This window comes from Passer domesticus, chromosome 1 (assembly GCF_036417665.1).
Source record: "Passer domesticus isolate bPasDom1 chromosome 1, bPasDom1.hap1, whole genome shotgun sequence".
Taxonomy (NCBI): domain Eukaryota; kingdom Metazoa; phylum Chordata; class Aves; order Passeriformes; family Passeridae; genus Passer; species Passer domesticus.
In genome coordinates this window covers 8,202,955-8,219,160 of record NC_087474.1, presented here as the reverse complement: position 1 = coordinate 8,219,160, position 16,206 = coordinate 8,202,955, and the positions used below count along the sequence as shown (strand labels likewise).

The 16,206-nt window shown below is 38.2% G+C and overlaps 1 protein-coding gene across 2 annotated transcripts in view; it reads left to right on the top strand.

The window, feature by feature from the left end:
• The window catches only part of PTPRN2 (protein tyrosine phosphatase receptor type N2), a 630,571-nt gene that overhangs the window by 585,633 nt on the left and 28,732 nt on the right, over positions 1-16,206 (top strand). For both annotated transcript variants that reach the window (XM_064385950.1, XM_064386029.1), the window contains 2 exons: positions 10,613-10,732; positions 11,879-12,045. In XM_064385950.1, the coding sequence (XP_064242020.1) occupies positions 10,613-10,732; positions 11,879-12,045 (287 nt within the window). The remainder of the gene's footprint in view (positions 1-10,612; positions 10,733-11,878; positions 12,046-16,206) is intronic.

The window sequence follows — 16,206 nt, the reverse complement described above, 5'->3', positions numbered from 1 at the left end:
TTTAAATATGGCATTTAAGAAGGCCACTTTGAGTAAGCATTGAAGAAATCATAATTAATCATACGAGCATAGTGTGAAGGATATCTTTTGTTCTTCTCCCACATCAGTTTGAAAAGTTTGGCACCCTGTTTGCACGGTCACAGAGACTACAACTTTGTTTCTTTGTTCTGTGGCGCAATCTTCTTCATTCTTCTTCATACTTATAAGACCTCTACTTTCTTTCTTCATGCTATGTGGTGTGGAAGAGTCTTCACTTTCTTTCTGTTCTTTTTGCTATTTCTCTTCCAGTAATCCATCAGTGAAAGTTCCCTCCAGCTCCCCACCAGATTTGCTGTAAACATCTCCTCAGAAGCTGTTTGGGAGCCGTGGTTCAGCTTTGGTTTGAGTGTGGCTGTGTGCATTTCTGATGTGATGCTCTTTTACTATTTCTTCTGTTAGGTTCCATAGAAAAGGTGGTTTTTGACATTTATTTTGATGGTATCTGTCACTTCAACATAACAATCTACCTATGCCAGTGTCCTGGTTTGGTCCATGACCCACTTTTCTTAAACTTCCTGCAGATCACAAAGCAATGTGCCAGTTGTCCCAGACCTTTTACACAGCCCAGGTTATCAACCACATGTCATAAACGGGCCAAGAGAGATGAGGTGCTTGCAGAACACTGATCCACCACCACAGAAATGAAGAAGATCCAGTGTACAAGTCAAAAGCCATGGCTTGAACATGTTGCAGTTTATGCCCTGTTGCAGGAGAAAAGTTAATTTCGATTTTCATCAAATTGTGCCTATTTTAATGTAAAGCATAGGAAATCTGAACTTGCTATGGAAAATAATCTTAACTCCTCTCAGGGCACAATCATTTGATATTTACTTGGATACAGTTTTCTGTAGTTTGTGGTGCCTCCATGATGCTGCCACCAGGGATTGTTTAATGATTCAATTATTCATTCCTAATACATCTTCTCAGTGGTTCTCCTCCCTCTCCCTCCTCCACTTAATGCCAGCTGTTGCAGAGTTGCATTGCTATTTTCCCCCTTTTGTGCTCAGTGAAGCAGTTTTCTGACTGATAGTGAGAAGAGTGACTGACTCCAGAGAGATCTGGGACTGTTCTGCTGTTCCTTGTCTAAATGCACAATGTCATGCTTTAGCAAGTCCAACAGAAACTCTTGGAGCTTGACATCACCTTCCATGGCAATATTTACGGGATGTATTGCTTCCCATTTTTGCAGAGATTTGGCTGCTGAGATTCCCATCAGTCAGGGTGCACAGTGGGCATCAGCCACTTTGTTGTGTCTTGGCTGAAAGGTTGCCCCAGCAAGAACCTGTTGTCATTGTTGTAATTGTTTCTACTCCTGAAGGATTTTCAAGCTGATTTCTAGAAAACTCTTGTCTACAGAGCATTTGTTTTACTTGAAAGTGTAAGGCAACTTTCTTGGCATTCACAACACAGCTGATATCCACAATGAAATCCAAACTGCTTCTGATCTGTGCTGTCTGCATTTCACGCTCTTATTCCAGATCTAGTTTCTAAACCAGCTTTCTCTTAAGCTTTCATTATATCCTCCCACCAGTCAGTGACTACCTCTACAGTAGCAAGTAGTCTGGCCTGCTATGAATGGATTTGTGGAATGTCACAATACTTTTTGTAGGTTTTACCAAACAGATAATTTAGTTTTGGGCAATCTTTTTTTCTAGTTTTACTGGCAGGCCCCTCTAAAACCTGTTATGTTGATCCAGTGCCCAGTATTTTAGTGCAAGTGCTGTTAGACACTTAGCAAACAAATTCCCATTTACTGTATTCAAGTTGCCCAGATCCAAGCAAAGATCATAGTTAGCTCAGTGCCTTTGCTTTCTCAAACTAGGCAGAGCTTTTTCACACAACATTGATGGTGCTTGGTCCAGGCTCATGCAGTTTAGCATTCCTAGTACAGGTTAGGTCTTAAGCTGCGCCAAGAGAAAAATACAGGTTGGATATTAGGAAAAGGTTTTTTTACAGAAAGGATGATAAAGTTCTGGAATGGCCTGCCCGAGGAGGTGGTGGAGTCACTATCCCTGGATGTGTTTAAGAAAAGCCTGGATGTGGCACTCAGTGCCATGGTTTAGTTGAGGTGTTGGGGCTGGGCTGGACTCGATGATCTTGAAGGTCTCTTCCAACCCAGTGATTCTGTGTGATCCAAGCCTAGTACCACTATGGGATTGAGAAGCACCAGTTCCACTGATCTCACTAGTGACCACTTCTTGGATGTCTTTGGTAGGGTGGAGAAGAGCAGGTATCATTCTTCAGTACCATTTAACTTGAGCCACAGAGTTGGTCATCAGCCTCAGAATTTTCTGTAAAACTTTCTATTCATTTGGGTTTCCAAGTTGACCTGAGAGATCAGCTTGATGGAAGTTTTTCTTTCAAAGGCACAATGTTTGAGCTGGAGATGGTCCAAATGCCTGTATATTGGTTATTTTCAAATGGTGTTTGAATTTGTTACAAGAAAAATAATGATAAAAAGGCAATAGTCTTACACTGACTTTTCTAATGGCAAAAATCCTCCATGGTTATCTGTGTCCCTCCAGTTTACTTCTCCATCTCCTTAGATTCTTGGCATAGCTTCCCCAAGTCAGCAAGTGCCAAGTTAGTTCCAACTTTCCTGGCTTACCTATTTCTTTGAAAACTTCCTAGCCTGCAGGAGTTGTGTTGTCAGTCATTTCATTGATCTGTTTTGCCACAGGGCTTCTTAATCTGTCTGGATGCTCTGTGTTTGCAGCTCAAGCAGAGATTTCATCTCTACCCGCTTGTCATCTCTTGGACCACTCTGGAAATTTTCCAGCCACTACTTTAATTAATTTTGAAAAGCCTCCAGCTGATTTAAGTCTTCTTTTAATTTTATCTGGTCTTGTTTTCATCTTTTACCAATTACTATTTTTGAGAAATACATCCTGCATTGATTCTATTCTTGTTCAGTGGGAATTCCACCTCACGATTCCCTTTCTCGAAAACTGGATGACTGTCCTCACATGGTATTAATCCATTTTTACCTGAGTGGTTAAACAATTTGTCAGGTCTGTGGGTTGTTTTCTTCTCAGCTGGACAGAAAATTCATCCTCAGGACAGGGTTTTGCTTTGATAGAGTTCCATTTTATTTACAAAGAAAGAACAGAGTTTTATTTCCTTGAACAAAGACAGAATCAAATAACAGTCAATAACTTCTATTTTCCAAACCTCATTCACCCAGTGTTTTACCCCCAACCTCTCTTTCAGCTTTTCTTTTACCAGGATCACAATGCTAGTTTGTTGAGCTGTGCTGGTGGTTTCTTTATTCCTTTTACACACATTTATGCTGCTTATCAGGATTAATCATCTTGCCTTGATTAATGCTCTCTCTCTGCATTAAGCATATCAGTTTCTAGAGAAACTCACGGGTCCATATGCTTCATGTTTCTCTTGTTTTTGATGATAACTTCTGTAATTTCAGTTATCAGGCTTCATAAAAGAGTTTGCTTGTTTCTTACATTTATCTTGAATGAAAGGTGATGATTTTGTCCAGCAGCTTCAGTGAGATTTCACTCAGCTCTTTCACATAGCGCTATTAAAATTCAACATCTCTTTGAACATAATTCAAAAGAAAGAGGATGTAGAACATTTCTGATCTATAACAAGTTTTCGCAGCAGGAGTTCCATGTTGTGAATAATTCTGGAGGCATAAAATTTTATTATTTTCAGTATGTGCTGGGTTATAATTCCACAAAATATTTGACATGAAGTACATGTCTTAACTTGCAAAGTACTCTAAGAAGCAAGGAATGATAGTATGCAAGAAACTATTTCTAAGAGTTAGGATACTTAGAACCAACTGTCCTTTCACTGAAAAAATGTTCTTAATTATTCTGGTTTTATAAATTATATGTCTGCTAAGGTTCATCATCTCCAAATGGACATTTCTGTAGGAGGCCATAAATTTTCCCACTGAAAAATACCCCATATAATGTCTTTCTTTCATAAATCTACCCACATTTGCCCTTCTTTCCCCTCCTTCTTTTTGGAGGGAAGTGTGTTTTTATACTTTTTTATTTTACCACATTAGGTAAATTTTATTTTACCACATTAGGGGGAGGGAACAAGCACTTCCTGCCATGCTTCAGTTGCCTTGGAAAATGAAATAATATGTAATATATATACTTCTGTAAGCATTTTTTGTGCTCCTGTGATGTCCTTGCTCCATGAAGAGCATAATTAATCATTATCTGAACATTATAGAAGTTCTGTAGAAGGGGTAGAGAAATATGTTTTTCCTCATTTTGCAAATGCTGGGTAAGGTACAGTGCACCTATAGCAGTAAGTCATGAGTAGATTAAATACAGTCCACATTTGTAGTGGGCACACTCATGGTTTAGACCAGAAAACTCCACGGATTTTGCCTAAACAGATCTGTAGCTCAGGCTAAATAGATCCCTCAGTGCCTCAGTCTGGCAAGGATGACACAGCAGACACCACTCATGAGCAGCACCAAGTCAGACAGGAGGGGAAAAGCAGACTTCAAGTGCTGCCCCATTGTGGTTGGGGTGCTCCTCTAGGAAGCAAGGAAAAGCTTCATCATCCTACACATTCTGAGTCAAACACATGCTTTTCCTTACCCCATCTTGCCTCCACTACTTGTCAGTACATTAAATAGTCTTGAAACTGGAAATGCTCTTCAGCCTTCTTGTTAATGCTGCTTGTCTCTTGCTGATAAAGAGAGACCACACTGGAGTGGAGGTTTGCACTGGTGTGGCTGTAGTGAAACCTCATCTCTGTTCCCTTGATTATTTTTGACTTGTATTGCCAGACTGTTAAATGTAAAGGGCTGAAGGGGTCTCAAGAGTAAAGTCCATAGCCCTAACAGGAGCCAGGCAGTTGAACTGTCATTTGCTTTTGTTGCCCCAGTCTTGCATTTCTTAATCTAAAACTACTTTTACTTTTCTCTACCCCTGTTTAGGAGTAAGTTATCAGCATCAGTCAGAAAAACTGACTGTTGGTTTCCTCCCAGATCACAATGGCATATTAAGAATGGATTCCTGAATCAGAGTCTTGAGGACATGATAAATCTTTGCATGTTTAATCAGCAACACTTGCTTCTCTCTTCCAGTTTTGGAATTCAACAAAAGAAACACAAAATACTGTCAGTTTACGGTTTCCTTTATAAAAGGGATTAGTCATCAGTAGTCTCCAAGGGCAAATCCCAGTAGCAGGAGACCATGTCCCCATAGCTGAATGAGTCTTCCAGCAAAATCAGTGTTCCAAGCCCATGGGCTGAGTAGGAACAACTGTACCAAACCCTTGTCTACTCTCAGTGCTGGCTTCTGTGCTCCCAGTTCAGCACGTTTTGTGAGTGCTGAAATTAATTTACAGGCTAAATTATTCTTCTGCATTTTGTTCTGTGCAGACACAGTGCTTTCAAGCAGTTGTGATTCCCAAGTTTTATTTTCTTTGCTGGGAATGGGACTTCCTGCATGTCTAATCAGTTCTCACCTTCAGAACGAAGAGCAGATGAAAACCAACAGAAAGCAATTCAATGTGTAAAATATGCATATTTTAATTTAATAAAGGAAAAACAGCAAGGGAGACATAGGCACAGAACAGTAGCCCCTAGAGCTCTAGTAACTTGTCAAGCCATGAGAAATAAATACAGCATTAGAAATTCCATAAGCATTCAGTGAAGGAGTCTGCTTTTACCACACTCCCTCTAATTATGGCTCTGGTTGAGGAAGGTACTTAGAAATGGTCCCTTAAAATTTGTAGCCCTTTATTGTTTAGTTTCCACATTTTCAATACTAAAGGAAAAGCTAATTTCTGATGACTTTTAGTGGACTTTTGCTCCTTAATGTGTTTTTTTTCAGCAGTGCAGCTTTAAACAGAGCTCATATTTAAATTATTTAATAATAAGGTTTGTTAGGAGTCTACTGAGAAGAATAAGAGCAGTTTATGTCTCTATCAGAAAGGAGAAAGAGAAATTATTGCAACACATACAGACATATTGAATTTCCTTTCCTTATGACTTCCAAACAAGTGGTCCTGCAACAGAGGGACACAATACAACTGTGCATTTATATATGGTCCTCGCTGAAGACATTTTTCCATCTGCAGTCAGATACTTTTTTAATGAAATACAGATTGATGACTGTTAATCATCCAACCTGCAGATTTGCTTAACTGGCAGGCACAGTTATGATTTTGCAAATGGCAATTCTCACCTTACCAGATTTGACCTACTTCATATTAAAATTATGTCATTTACAAATAAAATATTTCACCAAAAAAAAGTTTGCATGACTTTCTGACTGGAATGCATTGTGAAGCTCTAGTTAGTAATAAAAATCTAAATTCAACCCATTTTTTTTCCTTCAGTTAAAAGATCCTCATTTTTGTAAAGCTTGAAAGACATCACAGTTGAGTTAATTATTTTCACATTATGTAATGGGATGAATGTTGTCTGATGCAGCAAGGGTTAGCGCCTTGCATTGTTTTCTTAGAAGTCCAGTTTATTTATATTGAGTTTTGATTATCCTCAAAAATTATTTGGGTTCTCTTTGCTGGTTCATCTGCTTTTCCAAGTCTTTGTGTTTACCAGTTACAGCAATTGTATAGAAAGCCTAAAAGACTGAAAAGGTAAATTCTGTATTTTGCTGGAGGTCTGTCCCAGAGGGCAGCTGCTGTGATTTGCAGGTTATATTTAGTGAACTAGCTGGATTTAACTGATAGTCCCATCTATTTTCTACATTTAAATCATTGCATTTTAGAAACTTCTCCACTAGTCTCCATTAAATGAAGTGTCTGGGCAGAGCTCGTCTCTTGTCATTTCCCCATCACAAAAATGACAGAAATGGCTGAAAAAGGAGTTTGGAGAGAATAATTTATTATAAAAAGAAGCTTCAAAGTGATGAAGTGTCTGAAAAAGAAAAGGGGGTTCATATTAACCATTTTATTTACAAGCTAGTAAACAAGGACATTTTAGAGTATAAGCTATCAAAAACTGATGTTTTATCAGATTTGTGGCATTGTTGTAACACTGATTCTGCTATTTGTGACTTTGTTTTTCTCATTACACGAAAAACCAATTCTGCGCTCCTTTTCAAGTAATTCTTACTAAATATAATTCATCCCAATGTGGAAGCCCTTTATATGGGGCTGGCAATGCTGGATAACCACAGCATGAGGTCTCTACACTTGATGGATTTCATCAACAGGGAATTCTGAGGATCACAAATGCTCTGCTCAATCTTTGGGTTGCAGGATTCAGCCTTTAATTTGCAGCAAATGGAACAGGATGGTGTTATTCTTGTCCAAGAAGTGTTCTGAGAATGATGCATACAGCAGAACCTCATTAAAGATCATTAACATGTTACTCTCTAGGCTTGCAGGCTGAAGGTGGACATGTCACACAAAACCATGCAGTGTCCTCCCTTTTCAGCAGAGAATGCACTGCAGGCTCTGCAGTGAGCTCCTGTACAGAACTCAGGCTTTATTGCTCCCATTTGCAGGACTCCATTCAACATTTCTTCTTCATGAATTTCAAACATGAGCATGCCTGTGCTAAGTTATTTGAATAAAATTAGTTTTATATGTTGCAAATATATACATGTGTATATTATATTATGTATATATAAAAATATATTTAGGTTTTGTAGAAACTTAAGAGTCTAAGGCTTAATTTTTCTGGGCTCTACATAAAAAGAAAAGCCTCTGCCCTGAGGACCTGATGTCCTCTTTGTTCTTCTATCATATTGTGCAAGCATACAAAGTTCAGAAATGTGAATTACTGCATATTTGCAGTTGAACTTCTTCCTCCATTCTCCAAGGCCAGCTGAAATGTCTCTTTGGTACCACAGGCTTCTTCAGAGGCTGTGCTGGGATAGTACAGACCACCCGTGTGCTACCTGTTCTTTCTTTACCAAGTCACATTCTTGGGGCCACTTTGTGGTTTATGGGTGTGTCTGGACACTGAGCACAGCCAAGTGTGAAGTGCTGGGTGATGCAGCTTCTGAAAACGCCAACAATTGCTTAAAGATGGGGAGGTAAACAGATGACAGTGTAAAACTCTGAACAGCCTTGGACTCATCCTGCTTCCAAGTTATTTGGAAATACATGGTAATAGATACCAGCCTGATGTTCTAATATTTAAATTAGCAAGGGAACAATGAAAAGCTGTAGTCCTCCAGTCACAGGTGGTGAGTCTTAGTGAAAATCCCTTCTCAATGGTAAGCACAGGAGTTGCAGGGACAGTTGCTTGTAACAGGAATGAAGGCACTAGATTGTATTGCCTTCTTGATTTAGTAGATTTGACTTCTACTTTTCACACAATGACCTAAAAGAAATATTATGCCCCAGAGTAACTTTGAAATTGTTTGTTTAAATTAACTTTCATTTGGATTTATGCTTAATGAAATCTTCAGAGATGCAGACAGCCCCTCTCTAATGAAATGCTCTTTCTTTGAACCAATGAACAGGGTTGCCAAACTGTAAGGATTCCTCTCTAAATGAGTGGGCTTTTATAATGTTACACTTGGGTGGCACAAGCAGAGTGCTCGATGATTAGTTTATGGTCTAGATCATTGTATTTTTATTACACTCATAAAAACTGTGTTTCTCCTCATTTTCGTAATGGCTTCAATGAGCTTCTATACCTTCTAGAGGCACATTAAATCGTTATGTGATGAAAGTACTGATTTAGTGGGGCTAGTTTTAAAGTAAGATGCATGTTTTGAATTCTTATCTTAGTCTGATTGCGGGCTGAAAAAGGTGAAACTATTTTAGAATGAAAGAAATCTGTATCATCTTCCTTACATATAAAAAAGGTTTCCAGCTGTGGCCTGAAACAAATGCAATACAAAAAAGATACAAATGATAAATATACATCTGTCTGTAAAGCATTTATAATTTTTAAGTATATTTAAATGGTTTTATGGCATTGTGAGGTATTAACGTGAGGATGAGGAAATTACAGACATTTTTATTTAAAAAACCTTTTTTGAGGGGTTAAAAAAAGAAAATATTATTCTTAAATTCTACTGTAATTATTTATCCCACTTCTTTTCAAAATGATAAATAACCCTATTCTGTGTAAACCCTAGATTCATTTCTCTAAATAATTCTCAGCCGGTTTTAAAAGTAGTTTTAATTATGTTGCAAAATGAGAAAGGGAAGAAAAACGTTATTTGTTTCTCTATATGCAAGCTATTCTTAAAAGAGAAGACAACATCATTATCCATGAATGGGAAACCTTTTTATTTGATATGTAATTTAAAAAAAATAATCCTTGAATTGAATGTATCATCTCATCTTTGCACAGTTTAGACAAAGGCCTTTTTTGTTGACAAAATTTACATGTCAATACAGTTGCTTATAAATATTTCTGTGAAATAAACATAACCCTTCACAAAAAGAGCAGTTTACTCTTCATTTAGTAATTTTATATGCTAGCAAAAAGACAATGAAAGTTGTATGCAAATATAACATCAATGTACAGCATAATAATAACAGTTTTTAGTGATTATACTGCTTGGTATTAATTCATAGGAGCCTTTTTGTTCAGTCATGGGCTGTGTTTGGAACAGAGATATGCCAGACCAGAGCATCTCTGCTTGTTTGCTGTTTGTGAGAGACAACCACAAATCCTTTAGTTGGGGATGTGCTTGATTCTTGTATCCTATTCTGTAGCTGGTCTAAATTATTAAGTGATCATGCTGACAGGAAGATACTCTGTTTTCCTCTGTTGCTGTACCTGTGCTCTGTGAGTGCACTGTCTGCAGCACAGGTTGGACTTTCCTTCTACCTCCAGGAAAAAAAAAATTGATAAACAGAACTAGAAAAGAGAAAGGAGAAGGGGAGGAAAAAAAATGAAAGAAAAATAAATTAGAAAATAGGGAAAGAGAAAGGAAAATAAAAGAAATTTTTTTAAAAAGGAAAAAGGAAGAAAGAAGACAAAGGAAAGCTGGAAGGAAAGAAAGAAGGAAAAAGAAAGTAATGCACATTTGCAACGAATCTTTTATAAATGTGCACTTGGAGGCATGACTTCTCGATCCAAAATGTTCCTCAAAAAACAGATTTGCTCTGAATTTTCTCTGCCTTTTCTTCATTACTCTTGTTCAGATGCAACTTTTATGATTGTTTCAGTAATGCAGTGCTTTAATGGCTTTTGCTTCTTGGCAATCTGAAAAAAGACATGGGGTTGAGAACACAAACAGGTTTCAGTGACTTGTGACTTCAGTAGGTCTGTGCTGCTTCAGTGTTAAATATCAAATCTTAAATAGATGGGTGTTCTGCAAGCACCATTCAGTGTTCTTCAGTGGATCTAAAAGTTTGCCAGAAAAGCAGTTGCACATGGTACCGGGAGCAAGGAGAGATTTTGGGGATGACCTGAATTGAAATCACAGGAAATTCTTTAATATTTCATGGACGCCTGCAAAATATGGTGCCAGTTTATTCAGGGATTTGAAAGCAGCTGCAGAGTAAAAGTGTCTAATGAAAATGAAATAAATTTCCTGTGAATGGAATAAATTTTGATTGTGTGTCTGAGTGCAGTAATTATACATGTCACGCAGTAATTAGGCAGTCACAATGTGGCCACGGTGTCTTTCTTTGTCTGCAGATGGTCTGGGAGAACGGCTGTGTCGTTATTGTCATGCTGACACCCCTCGTGGAAAACGGAGTCAAGCAGTGCTACCACTATTGGCCGGACGAAGGGTCAAACCTCTACCACATCTACGAGGTACCTGCACAAAATTTCTGGTTGCAAACGTGACAGTAAGTGCTGATTCCATCCAGGGCAGAAGGATGCTGGAGATGCTCTCACCCGGAGGTCGAGCTGCGGACTCTGAAATGCACTTGGTGTGCCTTCGGGTAGTTCTGCGTTTGCAAAAAAATTGGAGTGCAGCTTTAACAGCAAGGTGGTTTCCACCAAGTATAGTAAATAATGAGTGAAATACTGCAATATTAAAAAAAGGACAATAATGTTTGCATTTTGAATGGTTTTGCAAGTGGTTGATATATGAAAGCGTGTATTTATGTTTTATAGGAAATTAGTATGTTTAGAACTCGTGGATTTTGCCTTAGGATAGCCATATGTAAATCTTTGTAGAAAAATCTCTGTATTGCTGTAGTAATTAATCCTATCTATTTTTATCTCTTGCCTCAGTCACAACAACAAATATATATTTTTGTTTTCTGCTTTGCATTTCTAGCCCAAAATATCATATCACGAGTTATGTTGCAATGCAACATTGACAACGACTGTCAGATTTTTCCAGTGGTCCAGCTGTGTAGAGAAAGAAAATAATACAACAATGCCAAATACGAAGAAATGTGGAGAAATTCTGAAGAAATACTGTTATTTAAACTAAAATGGGAATAAAGTCATTTTCTGAAAAGATGAGCTCTGCAAATAAGCTGCATTTTTTAATGCTTATTTTTCTTCATAGCAAAAGAAACTGAATTTTTACTTCTCATGTGAATACAACTCAGATTTTTAAGACCTTTGAGAGTGGGCTGGGCAATGCATTTGTGGACATTTCTGAAAAGAAAGAAACTGCCAGTCTAACACATTTTCAATACATTTTCAAAATATCTTTTGTATTTACATCATGTTATAAAGATTTAATTCAATGAATTTTTCTTTTGCAGTAAAAATGTCAAGATTTTTCTTGTTTTCAATGCAAGAGCAATGGCAGCTAACCCCTTTCTGACAGCTACATTGATTGCTAAATGAATTTTTTTTCCCTCCATACTGGCCAGTTTGCTAATAAAGAAAAAAATTTCATGCAATTCCTTCATCCCAGAAATCTTACACGTGCAATCCTGGAGACGTGACTTGCAAGCAGAATTGCTGATCTCCGTTTGTTCCTTCCTGGGCGTGTAGGTAAATCTTGTCTCTGAGCACATCTGGTGCGAGGATTTCCTCGTGAGGAGCTTCTACCTGAAGAACCTGCAGACCAACGAGACCCGCACGGTGACCCAGTTCCACTTCCTCAGCTGGAACGATCAGAGGGCTCCTGCTTCCACCAGATCCCTCCTGGATTTCCGCAGGTAAAGCACAAAGTATGGCGCTTCCTCTAAGATGATACGGGTCTGAGGAACTAGTGCTTTTTTTTTTTCCTTTAAAGAATTTTTGGGTTGAAATGGGGCTCCTCAGCCTGTGATGCCACAATGCTAAACCAAGAGAAATATCTTCACTAGGTTGATGTTTAGTGTTGCCTCACAAAGAGATGTTGCCTGGGTTTAAGACATATTCATTTTGCATTTAGAGATCAATACCTTTCCTCCCTTTGTATAATCTCAGTGCTTCTGTATTTCTTTGTTTTTCAAGTATTTATTCATTTCTGCAACTTCCAGGCTTTTTGTGTGGCTCACCCAAGATCCTTATATCAGGACTTTCACAAGTAAATTAGGAAGTGTGAGCTTTAAAAAAAGAATCACAATGGAGTCATATGGCGATAGCATCATTCCCATGGTACCATTTGCTCATAAGGATCCAACAGCAAGGCCTGCAGACCTTTGACTGCAGGAAGGTGGAAGCTTGAGGAAGCAGATGAAAATATTGACAAAGCATACCCTTTGGAACGTTAAAGAAAGTCAGTGTGGCTTTAAAATACAAATATACAAAGGCAAAAACTGTGAAAGTCCTCGCCACATTCTCTAATGTTTGCTGTGCCTATCTAAATTTTAATTTGAAAATTAAAGCCATGCATGATAAATACTGGAGCGAAATAATCTTCATTTGATTGCAAACCGTGCCCAGTGCATCACGTGTAGGTGTTAGCGTGTACCAGCTAATCCACAGTGACGCGCTTATGGCTAATGAAAAGAATCTCCAGGAGGTTTGGGGAGTTGGTGCTCCATCCGCCAGCAGCCTGTGGGATCACATGTTGTTCTCTCTGCTCTACAATATTATCTACAACCCCCCAAAGTGATTATACGGGGCTCAGCGCTCAAAAGATCCAAACTTGTTTCTTTCAAGGAGTGCTGGGAGCTCTGACTGATGCCAGTCGAAGTTGTGCATCTGCACCCGAGGGGAGGAGCTGGCATACAGCCAACAGGAGCTGGTTGCACAGTTGTCTGTTGGCAAAATTCTACCCTTAAAAATTTAGGGCTAAATGCCACCCTTCATCTACTCAGTATTCTTGTACATATTGCAAGGCTTTTCAGAGCAGAGAGACATCTCACACGGTGCAGGTCAGGTAATGGAGTGCAGCTGCTCTGACTCGCTTGGAGCTGTGGCTAGGTGAGGATGTAAGGATACACTACAGAGTCACAACACAAAAGCAATAGTGGAGCAAGGAAGCACAGCCATGGGATGGAGTTGAAACTGTAATTGAATTTTCAAGGTTTTTTTCTCTGGGTTCAACTTTAATATGATTTTTATAGGTTGATTTCCCTTTGCTTGTGGTACCGAGGAAGTTGCCTGTAGTGAATTTTTGTAGTGAGAATTGTGACTCGGTTCCATTAAGCCGTGTGAGGCTGCAGCACAGAGCCAGTGCAGCGCCCAGCTTTGCTCTTTTCAAAGTTAGTGGGAAATCTGCTAGCAATTCTAACTAGAGCATAAATGAGCCTGTACAGCCAGGACATCTGAAGTTCAGAGCACCTCGCCTCTGGCTTGTTTCAGTAAGGATTGAGGTCCCTGCATGAGCTGCAGGATTAGATCTACAGCAAGTCACAGTTCACACCACCAGGAAAGCGCCTCTTAGAGTGACATTGTGTAAGGGTTAAATAGCCGTGTGGAAGAAGTGTTGTGCAATACTTTGAAAAAGAAAAATGATAACTAGATGAGAAAAGTAGCAGAGCTGCCATTCTTTGTATTTTAAGCCAGTATGGGAATGAACCTGTTAAGATTTAATTGAATTCTGAGTGTTCATTTCACATGTATTCACAGTCCAGTGCAGGGTACTGTAATCATTTGCTACGTGCAGATTTTGTACAATGAACTCATAGTACTGAATGCATAGTAAAATTCCGCCTGAAAAGGAATTTTGGCATGCACAATAGCCTGGTCTATGAATCTCAGTTTTCTTGGTCATCTGATCTTTGGGTTGTTTTTTCGTTTTTTTTTTTTCTTTTTTAATGACAAAAAAACTAATGCACTATTGCTAAAATAATGTATTTGGAATTCATTTATACAATACATGTTTTGCACCTGAAGCTTTCTATTGAAAGTACAGACTCTGCTGAATTACAACAGCTGAGTCATAAAGCCCCCAGAAAAATGTCTGACAGTGCTACCATACTCTTAGTAGGGTAGTGCTAGGAAGGGGCTGCTCTCATTTCTTTTAATCTTATCTATGTTTTTATGTGCATTCAGTGTGTTTGTATATATATATGGATATGTGTGTATATTTATATATTCACATACATATATGAAATTAAGCATATACATAACCAACCCTCTATTTTTTATAATTCATCACCAAGAAAAATTGGATTCCCAAAATTACCTTGCCCAGAGTCTGTGGAAATATGGACCTAAACATTTTCATTGAAGTAAATTTTGCAAGTCTCTTTGAAAACTGAAAGCTTACATTTCTCTTACTCTGTATCAGACAGTGATTTAGATGATTTTGCATCTAGCAGATACATTAAACCTTGCTGAATAATCTATCATACTTCCATAATGTAGGAATAAATTGCCAAAAAGAGATTATTCTATATACTTTACAAATCTGTACAAAAGACAGTCCCTGAGAGGTGAGGCTACTACGGAAACCACTGGTCAGTTTTAAATGCTTCTGGAGTCCTAATTTCATTTTGAACAATAGACCAATCATTATTGCTCTGGACTAGCTTGTTAGTCATGCACTGATATGTGTCATTAAATATTTCTTAAGCCCAGAGGGAGCACATTTACACTTTAAAGAGGGACTGCTAAGCTAAAAGATAATTAGCATCACATGTGAGGGCTTTGCTTAAAATATATATCTATTATGCTATCACTTCTCGCTGTGTGCAATGGCATTTACTAACACTGCTCACTTTAAAAATGGACAAATTCTTATTTTGCCAGCTAATTAGCGGTTGCCAGTGTCATTTTTGTGATGTTGCAGCTAGTAATATGAGCCCAGTTGCATAGTCACAAAAGTGATCATTGGAAACTGTGACTCTGCTGCAGGGACAATGTGGGAAACCCCTTTTCTGAGCCTCTAACGACCTCTGACCTTTGCTTGCTGATGGTTTGCATGATGATTTCTTTTTCACTCAATGAGCCAAGGGTTGGTTTGTATTACTAATCATTCTTTCTAAGTTAATTCTTCCTGTATATGTATATATATAATATATATTTTCTTCAACATTCAAGAACTTTGCTTACTGATGAATTTTCAGCTCACTCTCATTAGCCAGAACTAAGAATGAAATGAGATGTTGCTGCACTTCTAAATATTTTCATAAGCTATATATAGACAAAGCTATGAACCAGCTGGATTGAAACCCTTTGTTTTAATGTGTTTTCTGAAATGTGTGATAATGAAAATGTTTGAAACGCCTTCAATAAAACTGACAAACATAAGGTGTCTTTCCCTAACATGTGTCTCTGGCTGTCTGATTTACTGAGAGGTCTGATAGATTTAGATCGAGTTTGCCATTGAAATTATATTAGGACTTTGGTAGATGAGTAGTCACAACATGCAAATATCATATTAGTGGTGCCATGCAAGGAACAAAGGAACCACACAAGCAGAAAGAGAAACGGTAAATACCCCTCTGTAGTGATTAGCTTTTATTTAATACTTGAAATGGAAAAATAACTCTTTACTAATGCACTTGATGGGGGTGGGGGGAGAGTGACCAGCTGCGAGTTGGGGAATGCAGGCTGACTGTATCAGATGTTGGTACAGACATTTCAAATATCATTTACTGTATAATTTTTTTTAAAAACCAAAGAAAGCCCCACCACACCAGGCTTTATAACATATAGAAATAGCTGATCCTCAGGATACAACCATCAGGAATCGATTGGTGCATTCATATGAAAACTCTGCTGTAGCCCAAGTCGTTGAAGTTTTGTTTGGTACTGCCTGCATGTAGATATATTTATGGACATATAAATGGTCCATTTAACTTCTGAGGTCATGTGCTTCTCAATGGCTTACCACTCATTTAATAAGAACATTGTTCTACTGCATTAATTACTTATATCCAGGGAATATAAATATAGACAGAATGTCTCTGCAAGTATGATCTACATAAGTAAGCAAGAGA